This window comes from Anomaloglossus baeobatrachus, chromosome 1, assembly GCF_048569485.1.
Source record: "Anomaloglossus baeobatrachus isolate aAnoBae1 chromosome 1, aAnoBae1.hap1, whole genome shotgun sequence".
Classification (NCBI taxonomy): domain Eukaryota; kingdom Metazoa; phylum Chordata; class Amphibia; order Anura; family Aromobatidae; genus Anomaloglossus; species Anomaloglossus baeobatrachus.
In genome coordinates, this window is record NC_134353.1 from 583,535,558 (window position 1) to 583,551,696 (window position 16,139).

General features: G+C 45.7%; 1 protein-coding gene across 1 annotated transcript in view; it reads left to right on the plus strand.

Moving 5' to 3' along the window:
• FXN (frataxin) overlaps positions 1 to 16,139 on the plus strand; it is a 47,771-nt gene that overhangs the window by 8,760 nt on the left and 22,872 nt on the right. Inside the window, exon 2 of the mRNA XM_075340039.1 lies at positions 14,961 to 15,052. Within this exon, the coding sequence (XP_075196154.1) occupies positions 14,961 to 15,052 (92 nt within the window). The remainder of the gene's footprint in view (positions 1 to 14,960; positions 15,053 to 16,139) is intronic.

Here is a 16,139-nt window from a genome sequence, read left to right on the forward strand (position 1 = left end):
AGCCATAATATACAGCTTATGGTACAGGCAGCATTGATTGCTCCTAGGCTGTGTATACAGTGCTGCCGCCTGTGTATATACCACGTACTACAGCCATAATATACAGCTTATGGTACAAGCAGCAGTGATAGCTCCTAGGCTGTGTATACAGTGCTGCCGCCTGTGTATATACCACTACTACAGCCATAATATACAGCTTATGGTACAGGCAGCATTGATTGCTCCTAGGCTGTGTATACAGTGCTGCCGCCTGTGTATATACCACGTGCTACAGCCATAATATACAGCTTATGGTACAGGCAGCATTGATTGCTCCTAGGCTGTGTATACAGTGCTGCCGCCTATGTATATAGCGTCCACTACTACAGCCATAATATACAGCTTAGGGTACAGGCAGCAGTGATTGCTCCTAGACTCTGTATACAGTGCTGCCGCCTGTGTATATACCACGTGCTACAGCCATAATATACAGCTTAGGGTACAGGCAGCATTGATTGCTCCTAGGCTGTGTATACAGTGCTGCCGCCTGTGTATATACCACGTACTACAGCCATAATATACAGCTTATGGTACAAGCAGCAGTGATAGCTCCTAGGCTGTGTATACAGTGCTGCCGCCTGTGTATATACCACTACTACAGCCATAATATACAGCTTATGGTACAGGCAGCATTGATTGCTCCTAGGCTGTGTATACAGTGCTGCCGCCTGTGTATATACCACTACTACAGCCATAATATACAGCTTATGGTACAGGCAGCATTGATTGCTCCTAGGCTGTGTATACAGTGCTGCCGCCTGTGTATATACCATGTACTACAGCCATAATATACAGCTTATGGTACAAGCAGCAGTGATAGCTCCTAGGCTGTGTATACAGTGCTGCCGCCTGTGTATATACCACTACTACAGCCATAATATACAGCTTATGGTACAGGCAGCATTGATTGCTCCTAGGCTGTGTATACAGTGCTGCCGCCTGTGTATATACCACGTACTACAGCCATAATATACAGCTTATGGTACAAGCAGCAGTGATAGCTCCTAGGCTGTGTATACAGTGCTGCCGCCTGTGTATATACCACTACTACAGCCATAATATACAGCTTATGGTACAGGCAGCATTGATTGCTCCTAGGCTGTGTATACAGTGCTGCCGCCTGTGTATATACCACTACTACAGCCATAATATACAGCTTATGGTACAGGCAGCATTGATTGCTCCTAGGCTGTGTATACAGTGCTGCCGCCTGTGTATATACCATGTACTACAGCCATAATATACAGCTTATGGTACAAGCAGCAGTGATAGCTCCTAGGCTGTGTATACAGTGCTGCCGCCTGTGTATATACCACTACTACAGCCATAATATACAGCTTATGGTACAGGCAGCATTGATTGCTCCTAGGCTGTGTATACAGTGCTGCCGCCTATGTATATAGCGTCCACTACTACAGCCATAATATACAGCTTAGGGTACAGGCAGCAGTGATTGCTCCTAGACTCTGTATACAGTGCTGCCGCCTGTGTATATACCACTACTACAGCCATAATATACAGCTTATGGTACAGGCAGCATTGATTGCTCCTAGGCTGTGTATACAGTGCTGCCGCCTGTGTATATACCACTACTACAGCCATAATATACAGCTTATGGTACAGGCAGCATTGATTGCTCCTAGGCTGTGTATACAGTGCTGCCGCCTGTGTATATACCACGTGCTACAGCCATAATATACAGCTTATGGTACAGGCAGCATTGATTGCTCCTAGGCTGTGTATACAGTGCTGCCGCCTATGTATATAGCGTCCACTACTACAGCCATAATATACAGCTTAGGGTACAGGCAGCAGTGATTGCTCCTAGACTCTGTATACAGTGCTGCCGCCTGTGTATATACCACTACTACAGCCATAATATACAGCTTATGGTACAGGCAGCATTGATTGCTCCTAGGCTGTGTATACAGTGCTGCCGCCTGTGTATATACCACTACTACAGCCATAATATACAGCTTATGGTACAGGCAGCATTGATTGCTCCTAGGCTGTGTATACAGTGCTGCCGCCTGTGTATATACCACTACTACAGCCATAATATACAGCTTATGGTACAGGCAGCATTGATTGCTCCTAGGCTGTGTATACAGTGCTGCCGCCTGTGTATATACCACGTACTACAGCCATAATATACAGCTTATGGTACAAGCAGCAGTGATAGCTCCTAGGCTGTGTATACAGTGCTGCCGCCTGTGTATATACCACTACTACAGCCATAATATACAGCTTATGGTACAGGCAGCATTGATTGCTCCTAGGCTGTGTATACAGTGCTGCCGCCTGTGTATATACCACGTGCTACAGCCATAATATACAGCTTATGGTACAGGCAGCATTGATTGCTCCTAGGCTGTGTATACAGTGCTGCCGCCTATGTATATAGCGTCCACTACTACAGCCATAATATACAGCTTAGGGTACAGGCAGCAGTGATTGCTCCTAGACTCTGTATACAGTGCTGCCGCCTGTGTATATACCACGTGCTACAGCCATAATATACAGCTTAGGGTACAGGCAGCATTGATTGCTCCTAGGCTGTGTATACAGTGCTACTGCCTGTGTATATACCACTACTACAGCCATAATATACAGCTTATGGTACAGGCAGCATTGATAGCTCCTAGGCTGTGTATACAGTGCTGCCGCCTGTGTATATACCACGTGCTACAGCCATAATATACAGCTTAGGGTACAGGCAGCATTGATAGCTCCTAGGCTGTGTATACAGTGCTGCTGCCTGTGTATATACCACGTGCTACAGCCATAATATACAGCTTATGGTACAGGCAGCATTGATTGCTCCTAGGCTGTGTATACAGTGCTGCCGCCTGTGTATATACCACTACTACAGCCATAATATACAGCTTATGGTACAGGCAGCATTGATTGCTCCTAGGCTGTGTATACAGTGCTGCCGCCTGTGTATATACCACTACTACAGCCATAATATACAGCTTATGGTACAGGCAGCATTGATTGCTCCTAGGCTGTGTATACAGTGCTGCCGCCTGTGTATATACCACTACTACAGCCATAATATACAGCTTATGGTACAGGCAGCATTGATTGCTCCTAGGCTGTGTATACAGTGCTGCCGCCTGTGTATATACCACGTACTACAGCCATAATATACAGCTTATGGTACAAGCAGCAGTGATAGCTCCTAGGCTGTGTATACAGTGCTGCCGCCTGTGTATATACCACTACTACAGCCATAATATACAGCTTATGGTACAGGCAGCATTGATTGCTCCTAGGCTGTGTATACAGTGCTGCCGCCTGTGTATATACCACGTGCTACAGCCATAATATACAGCTTATGGTACAGGCAGCATTGATTGCTCCTAGGCTGTGTATACAGTGCTGCCGCCTATGTATATAGCGTCCACTACTACAGCCATAATATACAGCTTAGGGTACAGGCAGCAGTGATTGCTCCTAGACTCTGTATACAGTGCTGCCGCCTGTGTATGTACCACTACTACAGCCATAATATACAGCTTATGGTACAGGCAGCATTGATTGCTCCTAGGCTGTGTATACAGTGCTGCCGCCTGTGTATATACCACTACTACAGCCATAATATACAGCTTATGGTACAGGCAGCATTGATTGCTCCTAGGCTGTGTATACAGTGCTGCCGCCTGTGTATATACCACTACTACAGCCATAATATACAGCTTATGGTACAGGCAGCATTGATTGCTCCTAGGCTGTGTATACAGTGCTGCCACCTGTGTATATACCACGTACTACAGCCATAATATACAGCTTATGGTACAAGCAGCAGTGATAGCTCCTAGGCTGTGTATACAGTGCTGCCGCCTGTGTATATACCACTACTACAGCCATAATATACAGCTTATGGTACAGGCAGCATTGATTGCTCCTAGGCTGTGTATACAGTGCTGCCGCCTGTGTATATACCACTACTACAGCCATAATATACAGCTTATGGTACAGGCAGCATTGATTGCTCCTAGGCTGTGTATACAGTGCTGCCGCCTGTGTATATACCACGTGCTACAGCCATAATATACAGCTTATGGTACAGGCAGCATTGATTGCTCCTAGGCTGTGTATACAGTGCTGCCGCCTATGTATATAGCGTCCACTACTACAGCCATAATATACAGCTTAGGGTACAGGCAGCAGTGATTGCTCCTAGACTCTGTATACAGTGCTGCCGCCTGTGTATATACCACTACTACAGCCATAACATACAGCTTATGGTACAGGCAGCATTGATTGCTCCTAGGCTGTGTATACAGTGCTGCCGCCTGTGTATATACCACTACTACAGCCATAATATACAGCTTATGGTACAGGCAGCATTGATTGCTCCTAGGCTGTGTATACAGTGCTGCCGCCTGTGTATATACCACTACTACAGCCATAATATACAGCTTATGGTACAGGCAGCATTGATTGCTCCTAGGCTGTGTATACAGTGCTGCCGCCTGTGTATATACCACGTACTACAGCCATAATATACAGCTTATGGTACAAGCAGCAGTGATAGCTCCTAGGCTGTGTATACAGTGCTGCCGCCTGTGTATATACCACTACTACAGCCATAATATACAGCTTATGGTACAGGCAGCATTGATTGCTCCTAGGCTGTGTATACAGTGCTGCCGCCTGTGTATATACCACGTGCTACAGCCATAATATACAGCTTATGGTACAGGCAGCATTGATTGCTCCTAGGCTGTGTATACAGTGCTGCCGCCTATGTATATAGCGTCCACTACTACAGCCATAATATACAGCTTAGGGTACAGGCAGCAGTGATTGCTCCTAGACTCTGTATACAGTGCTACCGCCTGTGTATATACCACGTGCTACAGCCATAATATACAGCTTAGGGTACAGGCAGCATTGATTGCTCCTAGGCTGTGTATACAGTGCTGCCGCCTGTGTATATACCACGTACTACAGCCATAATATACAGCTTATGGTACAAGCAGCAGTGATAGCTCCTAGGCTGTGTATACAGTGCTGCCGCCTGTGTATATACCACTACTACAGCCATAATATACAGCTTATGGTACAGGCAGCATTGATTGCTCCTAGGCTGTGTATACAGTGCTGCCGCCTGTGTATATACCACTACTACAGCCATAATATACAGCTTATGGTACAGGCAGCATTGATTGCTCCTAGGCTGTGTATACAGTGCTGCCGCCTGTGTATATACCACGTACTACAGCCATAATATACAGCTTATGGTACAAGCAGCAGTGATAGCTCCTAGGCTGTGTATACAGTGCTGCCGCCTGTGTATATACCACTACTACAGCCATAATATACAGCTTATGGTACAGGCAGCATTGATTGCTCCTAGGCTGTGTATACAGTGCTGCCGCCTGTGTATATACCACGTGCTACAGCCATAATATACAGCTTATGGTACAGGCAGCATTGATTGCTCCTAGGCTGTGTATACAGTGCTGCCGCCTATGTATATAGCGTCCACTACTACAGCCATAATATACAGCTTAGGGTACAGGCAGCAGTGATTGCTCCTAGACTCTGTATACAGTGCTGCCGCCTGTGTATATACCACTACTACAGCCATAATATACAGCTTATGGTACAGGCAGCATTGATTGCTCCTAGGCTGTGTATACAGTGCTGCCGCCTGTGTATATACCACTACTACAGCCATAATATACAGCTTATGGTACAGGCAGCATTGATTGCTCCTAGGCTGTGTATACAGTGCTGCCGCCTGTGTATATACCACTACTACAGCCATAATATACAGCTTATGGTACAGGCAGCATTGATTGCTCCTAGGCTGTGTATACAGTGCTGCCGCCTGTGTATATACCACGTACTACAGCCATAATATACAGCTTATGGTACAAGCAGCAGTGATAGCTCCTAGGCTGTGTATACAGTGCTGCCGCCTGTGTATATACCACTACTACAGCCATAATATACAGCTTATGGTACAGGCAGCATTGATTGCTCCTAGGCTGTGTATACAGTGCTGCCGCCTGTGTATATACCACGTGCTACAGCCATAATATACAGCTTATGGTACAGGCAGCATTGATTGCTCCTAGGCTGTGTATACAGTGCTGCCGCCTATGTATATAGCGTCCACTACTACAGCCATAATATACAGCTTAGGGTACAGGCAGCAGTGATTGCTCCTAGACTCTGTATACAGTGCTGCCGCCTGTGTATATACCACGTGCTACAGCCATAATATACAGCTTAGGGTACAGGCAGCATTGATTGCTCCTAGGCTGTGTATACAGTGCTACTGCCTGTGTATATACCACTACTACAGCCATAATATACAGCTTATGGTACAGGCAGCATTGATAGCTCCTAGGCTGTGTATACAGTGCTGCCGCCTGTGTATATACCACGTGCTACAGCCATAATATACAGCTTAGGGTACAGGCAGCATTGATAGCTCCTAGGCTGTGTATACAGTGCTGCTGCCTGTGTATATACCACGTGCTACAGCCATAATATACAGCTTATGGTACAGGCAGCATTGATTGCTCCTAGGCTGTGTATACAGTGCTGCCGCCTGTGTATATACCACTACTACAGCCATAATATACAGCTTATGGTACAGGCAGCATTGATTGCTCCTAGGCTGTGTATACAGTGCTGCCGCCTGTGTATATACCACTACTACAGCCATAATATACAGCTTATGGTACAGGCAGCATTGATTGCTCCTAGGCTGTGTATACAGTGCTGCCGCCTGTGTATATACCACTACTACAGCCATAATATACAGCTTATGGTACAGGCAGCATTGATTGCTCCTAGGCTGTGTATACAGTGCTGCCGCCTGTGTATATACCACGTACTACAGCCATAATATACAGCTTATGGTACAAGCAGCAGTGATAGCTCCTAGGCTGTGTATACAGTGCTGCCGCCTGTGTATATACCACTACTACAGCCATAATATACAGCTTATGGTACAGGCAGCATTGATTGCTCCTAGGCTGTGTATACAGTGCTGCCGCCTGTGTATATACCACGTGCTACAGCCATAATATACAGCTTATGGTACAGGCAGCATTGATTGCTCCTAGGCTGTGTATACAGTGCTGCCGCCTATGTATATAGCGTCCACTACTACAGCCATAATATACAGCTTAGGGTACAGGCAGCAGTGATTGCTCCTAGACTCTGTATACAGTGCTGCCGCCTGTGTATGTACCACTACTACAGCCATAATATACAGCTTATGGTACAGGCAGCATTGATTGCTCCTAGGCTGTGTATACAGTGCTGCCGCCTGTGTATATACCACTACTACAGCCATAATATACAGCTTATGGTACAGGCAGCATTGATTGCTCCTAGGCTGTGTATACAGTGCTGCCGCCTGTGTATATACCACTACTACAGCCATAATATACAGCTTATGGTACAGGCAGCATTGATTGCTCCTAGGCTGTGTATACAGTGCTGCCGCCTGTGTATATACCACGTACTACAGCCATAATATACAGCTTATTGTACAAGCAGCAGTGATAGCTCCTAGGCTGTGTATACAGTGCTGCCGCCTGTGTATATACCACTACTACAGCCATAATATACAGCTTATGGTACAGGCAGCATTGATTGCTCCTAGGCTGTGTATACAGTGCTGCCGCCTGTGTATATACCACGTGCTACAGCCATAATATACAGCTTATGGTACAGGCAGCATTGATTGCTCCTAGGCTGTGTATACAGTGCTGCCGCCTATGTATATAGCGTCCACTACTACAGCCATAATATACAGCTTAGGGTACAGGCAGCAGTGATTGCTCCTAGACTCTGTATACAGTGCTGCCGCCTGTGTATATACCACTACTACAGCCATAACATACAGCTTATGGTACAGGCAGCATTGATTGCTCCTAGGCTGTGTATACAGTGCTGCCGCCTGTGTATATACCACTACTACAGCCATAATATACAGCTTATGGTACAGGCAGCATTGATTGCTCCTAGGCTGTGTATACAGTGCTGCCGCCTGTGTATATACCACTACTACAGCCATAATATACAGCTTATGGTACAGGCAGCATTGATTGCTCCTAGGCTGTGTATACAGTGCTGCCGCCTGTGTATATACCACGTACTACAGCCATAATATACAGCTTATGGTACAAGCAGCAGTGATCGCTCCTAGGCTGTGTATACAGTGCTGCCGCCTGTGTATATACCACTACTAATGCCATAATATACAGCTTATGGTACAGGCAGCATTGATTGCTCCTAGGCTGTGTATACAGTGCTGCCGCCTGTGTATATACCACGTGCTACAGCCATAATATACAGCTTATGGTACAGGCAGCATTGATTGCTCCTAGGCTGTGTATACAGTGCTGCCGCCTATGTATATAGCGTCCACTACTACAGCCATAATATACAGCTTAGGGTACAGGCAGCAGTGATTGCTCCTAGACTCTGTATACAGTGCTGCCGCCTGTGTATATACCACGTGCTACAGCCATAATATACAGCTTAGGGTACAGGCAGCATTGATTGCTCCTAGGCTGTGTATACAGTGCTACTGCCTGTGTATATACCACTACTACAGCCATAATATACAGCTTATGGTACAGGCAGCATTGATAGCTCCTAGGCTGTGTATACAGTGCTGCCGCCTGTGTATATACCACGTGCTACAGCCATAATATACAGCTTAGGGTACAGGCAGCATTGATAGCTCCTAGGCTGTGTATACAGTGCTGCTGCCTGTGTATATACCACGTGCTACAGCCATAATATACAGCTTATGGTACAGGCAGCATTGATTGCTCCTAGGCTGTGTATACAGTGCTGCCGCCTGTGTATATACCACTACTACAGCCATAATATACAGCTTATGGTACAGGCAGCATTGATTGCTCCTAGGCTGTGTATACAGTGCTGCCGCCTGTGTATATACCACTACTACAGCCATAATATACAGCTTATGGTACAGGCAGCATTGATTGCTCCTAGGCTGTGTATACAGTGCTGCCGCCTGTGTATATACCACTACTACAGCCATAATATACAGCTTATGGTACAGGCAGCATTGATTGCTCCTAGGCTGTGTATACAGTGCTGCCGCCTGTGTATATACCACGTACTACAGCCATAATATACAGCTTATGGTACAAGCAGCAGTGATAGCTCCTAGGCTGTGTATACAGTGCTGCCGCCTGTGTATATACCACTACTACAGCCATAATATACAGCTTATGGTACAGGCAGCATTGATTGCTCCTAGGCTGTGTATACAGTGCTGCCGCCTGTGTATATACCACGTGCTACAGCCATAATATACAGCTTATGGTACAGGCAGCATTGATTGCTCCTAGGCTGTGTATACAGTGCTGCCGCCTATGTATATAGCGTCCACTACTACAGCCATAATATACAGCTTAGGGTACAGGCAGCAGTGATTGCTCCTAGACTCTGTATACAGTGCTGCCGCCTGTGTATATACCACTACTACAGCCATAATTTACAGCTTATGGTACAGGCAGCATTGATTGCTCCTAGGCTGTGTATACAGTGCTGCCGCCTGTGTATATACCACTACTACAGCCATAATATACAGCTTATGGTACAGGCAGCATTGATTGCTCCTAGGCTGTGTATACAGTGCTGCCGCCTGTGTATATACCACTACTACAGCCATAATATACAGCTTATGGTACAGGCAGCATTGATTGCTCCTAGGCTGTGTATACAGTGCTGCCGCCTGTGTATATACCACGTACTACAGCCATAATATACAGCTTATGGTACAAGCAGCAGTGATAGCTCCTAGGCTGTGTATACAGTGCTGCCGCCTGTGTATATACCACTACTACAGCCATAATATACAGCTTATGGTACAGGCAGCATTGATTGCTCCTAGGCTGTGTATACAGTGCTGCCGCCTATGTATATAGCGTCCACTACTACAGCCATAATATACAGCTTAGGGTACAGGCAGCAGTGATTGCTCCTAGACTCTGTATACAGTGCTGCCGCCTGTGTATATACCACGTGCTACAGCCATAATATACAGCTTAGGGTACAGGCAGCATTGATTGCTCCTAGGCTGTGTATACAGTGCTACTGCCTGTGTATATACCACTACTACAGCCATAATATACAGCTTATGGTACAGGCAGCATTGATAGCTCCTAGGCTGTGTATACAGTGCTGCCGCCTGTGTATATACCACGTGCTACAGCCATAATATACAGCTTAGGGTACAGGCAGCATTGATAGCTCCTAGGCTGTGTATACAGTGCTGCTGCCTGTGTATATACCACGTGCTACAGCCATAATATACAGCTTATGGTACAGGCAGCATTGATTGCTCCTAGGCTGTGTATACAGTGCTGCCGCCTGTGTATATACCACTACTACAGCCATAATATACAGCTTATGGTACAGGCAGCATTGATTGCTCCTAGGCTGTGTATACAGTGCTGCCGCCTGTGTATATACCACGTGCTACAGCCATAATATACAGCTTATGGTACAGGCAGCATTGATTGCTCCTAGGCTGTGTATACAGTGCTGCCGCCTATGTATATAGCGTCCACTACTACAGCCATAATATACAGCTTAGGGTACAGGCAGCAGTGATTGCTCCTAGACTCTGTATACAGTGCTGCCGCCTGTGTATATACCACGTGCTACAGCCATAATATACAGCTTATGGTACAGGCAGCATTGATAGCTCCTAGGCTGTGTATACAGTGCTGCCGCCTGTGTATATACCACTACTACAGCCATAATATACAGCTTATGGTACAGGCAGCATTGATTGCTCCTAGGCTGTGTATACAGTGCTGCCGCCTGTGTATATACCACGTGCTACAGCCATAATATACAGCTTATGGTACAAGCAGCAGTGATAGCTCCTAGGCTGTGTATACAGTGCTGCCGCCTATGTATATAGCGTCCACTACTACAGCCATAATATACAGCTTATGGTACAGGCAGCATTGATAGCTCCTAGGCTGTGTATACAGTGCTGCCGCCTGTGTATATACCACGTGCTACAGCCATAATATACAGCTTAGGGTACAGGCAGCATTGATTGCTCCTAGGCTGTGTATACAGTGCTACTGCCTGTGTATATACCACTACTACAGCCATAATATACAGCTTATGGTACATGCAGCATTGATAGCTCCTAGGCTGTGTATACAGTGCTGCCGCCTGTGTATATACCACGTGCTACAGCCATAATATACAGCTTAGGGTACAGGCAGCATTGATAGCTCCTAGGCTATGTATACAGTGCTGCTGCCTGTGTATATACCACGTGCTACAGCCATAATATACAGCTTATGGTACAGGCAGCATTGATTGCTCCTAGGCTGTGTATACAGTGCTGCCGCCTGTGTATATACCACTACTACAGCCATAATATACAGCTTAGGGTACAGGCAGCACTGATTGCTCCTAGGCTGTGTATACAGTGCTGCCGCCTGTGTATATACCACTACTACAGCCATAATATACAGCTTATGGTACAGGCAGCATTGATTGCTCCTAGGCTGTGTATACAGTGCTGCCGCCTGTGTATATACCACTACTACAGCCATAATATACAGCTTAGGGTACAGGCAGCACTGATTGCTCCTAGGCTGTGTATACAGTGCTGCCGCCTGTGTATATACCACTACTACAGCCATAATATACAGCTTATGGTACAGGCAGCATTGATTGCTCCTAGGCTGTGTATACAGTGCTGCCGCCTGTGTATATACCACGTGCTACAGCCATAATATACAGCTTATGGTACAGGCAGCATTGATTGCTCCTAGGCTGTGTATACAGTGCTGCCGCCTGTGTATATACCACTACTACAGCCATAATATACAGCTTATGGTACAGGCAGCATTGATTGCTCCTAGGCTGTGTATACAGTGCTGCCGCATGTGTATATACCACGTGCTACAGCCATAATATACAGCTTATGGTACAGGCAGCATTGATAGCTCCTAGGCTGTGTATACAGTGCTGCCGCCTGTGTATATACCACTACTACAGCCATAATATACAGCTTATGGTACAGTCAGCATTGATTGCTCCTAGGCTGTGTATACAGTGCTGCCGCCTGTGTATATACCACGTGCTACAGCCATAATATACAGCTTATGGTACAGGCAGCATTGATTGCTCCTAGGCTGTGTATACAGTGCTGCCGCCTGTGTATATACCACTACTACAGCCATAATATACAGCTTATGGTACAGGCAGCATTGATTGCTCCTAGGCTGTGTATACAGTGCTGCCGCATGTGTATATACCACGTGCTACAGCCATAATATACAGCTTATGGTACAGGCAGCATTGTTAGCTCCTAGGCTGTGTATACAGTGCTGCCGCCTGTGTATATACCACTACTACAGCCATAATATACAGCTTATGGTACAGTCAGCATTGATTGCTCCTAGGCTGTGTATACAGTGCTGCCGCCTGTGTATATACCACTACTACAGCCATAATATACAGCTTATGGTACAAGCAGCATTGATTGCTCCTAGGCTGTGTATACAGTGCTGCCGCCTGTGTATATACCACGTACTACAGCTATAATATACAGCTTATGGTACAGGCAGCATTGATAGCTCCTAGGCTGTGTATACAGTGCTGCCGCCTGTGTATATACCACTACTACAGCCATAATATACAGCTTATGGTACAGGCAGCATTGATTGCTCCTAGGCTGTGTATACAGTGCTGCCGCCTGTGTATATACCACGTGCTACAGCCATAATATACAGCTTATGGTACAGGCAGCATTGATTGCTCCTAGGCTGTGTATACAGTGCTGCCGCCTGTGTATATACCACTACTACAGCCATAATATACAGCTTATGGTACAGGCAGCATTGATTGCTCCTAGGCTGTGTATACAGTGCTGCCGCATGTGTATATACCACGTGCTACAGCCATAATATACAGCTTATGGTACAGGCAGCATTGATAGCTCCTAGGCTGTGTATACAGTGCTGCCGCCTGTGTATATACCACTACTACAGCCATAATATACAGCTTATGGTACAGTCAGCATTGATTGCTCCTAGGCTGTGTATACAGTGCTGCCGCCTGTGTATATACCACTACTACAGCCATAATATACAGCTTATGGTACAAGCAGCATTGATTGCTCCTAGGCTGTGTATACAGTGCTGCCGCCTGTGTATATACCACGTACTACAGCTATAATATACAGCTTATAGTACAGGCAGCACTGATTGCTCCTAGGCTGTGTATACAGTGCTGCTGCCTGTGTATATACCACTACTACAGCCATAATATACAGCTTATGGTACAGTCAGCATTGATTGCTCCTAGGCTGTGTATACAGTGCTGCCGCCTGTGTATATACCACTACTACAGCCATAATATACAGCTTATGGTACAAGCAGCATTGATTGCTCCTAGGCTGTGTATACAGTGCTGCTGCCTGTGTATATACCACGTACTACAGCTATAATATACAGCTTATAGTATAGGCAGCACTGATACAGAGCTGTGTATACAGTACTGCCGCCTGTGTATATACCACTACTACATCTATAATATACAGCTTAGGATACAGTCAGCAGTGATTGCTCCTAGGGTCTATAGAGTGCTGCCGCCTGTGTATATACCACGTACTACAGCCATAATATACAGCTTAGGGTACAGGCAGCAGTGATTGCTCCTAGGCTCTGTATAGAGTGCTGCTGCCTGTGTATATACCACGTACTACAGCCATAATATACAGCTTAGGGTACAGGCAGCATTGATTGCTCCTAGGCTGTGTATACAGTGCTGCCGCCTGTGTATATACCACGTGCTACAGCCATAATATACAGCTTATGGTACAGGCAGCATTGATTGCTCCTAGGCTGTGTATACAGTGCTGCCGCCTGTGTATATACCACTACTACAGCCATAATATACAGCTTATGGTACAGGCAGCATTGATTGCTCCTAGGCTGTGTATACAGTGCTGCCGCATGTGTATATACCACGTGCTACAGCCATAATATACAGCTTATGGTACAGGCAGCATTGATAGCTCCTAGGCTGTGTATACAGTGCTGCTGCCTGTGTATATACCACGTACTACAGCTATAATATACAGCTTATAGTACAGGCAGCATTGATTGCTCCTAGGCTGTGTATACAGTGCTGCTGCCTGTGTATATACCACGTACTACAGCCATAATATACAGCTTATAGTACAGGCAGCATTGATTGCTCCTAGGCTCTGTATACAGTGCTGCTGCCTGTGTATATACCACGTACTACAGCCATAATATACAGCTTAGGGTACAGGCAGCAGTGATTGCTCCTAGGCTCTGTATAGAGTGCTGCTGCCTGTGTATATACCATGTACTACAGCTATAATATACAGCTTATAGTACAGGCAGCAGTGATTGCTCCTAGGCTCTGTATACAGTGCTATCTGCTGTGTATATATCACATAGTACAGTTCAGCCATGTGTAGTGCCTAAATGGCTGGTGTCTCCCTGTGTAATGTACAGCTGTAGAGGACAGGGACGCCACTGATGGCTCCTGGGCTATGGAAAGTGCAATGCACTGTAAATGTAGCTCCGGTTATATACATATTCTAGGTGCACCCCATGCTTTAACATACGGCGGCTCCACCTGGGCACACTTCAGATACATAAATGTGGGCAGGCTAGAGACACCGTCAGGTTGCAAATGCATGGATACGGGAGCCTCAGATTTCTTACAGATCTGGGTGTGTTGGGAAAAAAAAATGGCGCTGTGAGTAACTACATTGTTCCATTTTCCCGTCAGAGTGCATGACTTCTAAATAGGCCGGTCATTTGGAGCTTTATAACCACAGAAATGAATGTAAAGTGGAAAACATGAATTACTATTTCTTTTTTTACTTCTAGAGTCAGATATGCTCAAGCCCCCGAGTACAGACCGTCCACAGCAGCAGTGTAATAGCCATAAGCAGAGCGTCTGGGACGCTGACCAGTACCAGGTACGGTGAATAGGGCTTTCTTATTGTGGTTATGTCATTACATTAATTCTAAGGTGTTGGGTTTTTAAAGTGTTTTTCCCACTAAATACATGTATATTTCACAGGAGGTGATGTATATATGCTCATTGGTACCACACTGCGTCTGAGAGCGGAGTGCCAATCTCCCTTATGTAAATGGAGCAATGGTGCACACCCCTTTATGGAAAATAATATTGCAAATATGTACTAAATTACAGGAGGGGGGCTAGCTGAGCCAGGGTAGGGCCCATTTCTACAGGCCTATAATCAGAAAGGAGCGTATCTAATCGTGCAGTGTAAATAGGCCGCCAATAGCCTAACAAAAGAACTAATGTCCAGTTGTAGGATGAAATAATTTTTAATCTTATTTAAAAATGATAGAAAAAAGCAAAAAAGAAAATATCATTACTTACAGCAAGATGGAATTGCAGCTGTATATTGCTCAGGCCAAAAGACTACTGCTACTCCAGCAGGATACAGCTAAACCCCCACTAGGTGGAGGCAACACAGGTGCAGGTGGAGCCATTCACACTCACTCCCAAATATGGAGGAGGTGATGGCTGGATGGTAAAACTGCACACTGGTGGCTTGCATAGAGCACTGTTCACACTAGCAGACGCACAGTCACAAACCCGCAGCCTATTAGGTGACGCCCATACTATTAGATCAGGCGGGCTGCCAAGCCGTACCCCCACTGCACGCTAAGTAGGGACAGAAACTCTGATAGCAAGGCCTAACAAAAAGGGGCCTGGCTGTATCCTGTACAAAAAAGTTTTTGAGGTTTTTTGTTAGCGTTATGGCCATAAGACGTAAGCCTACAACCCTCGTCACGGGAACCTCATGCTTGTAGGTCCCTACACTATATATATAATATAAAAAAGCAAAAAAGAAAATATCATTATTTAAAAATGATGTGTAAACATTGTGAGATGCTGCCTATAACAATTTGTTTTATACACTAAACAATACTATTAAAGGGAATCTATTAGCAGTTTTTTTGCTTTGTAATCTGAAGAAAGCAGGAGATGGGGCTGAGACACTGATATCAGTGATGTGTCCCTTATTATGC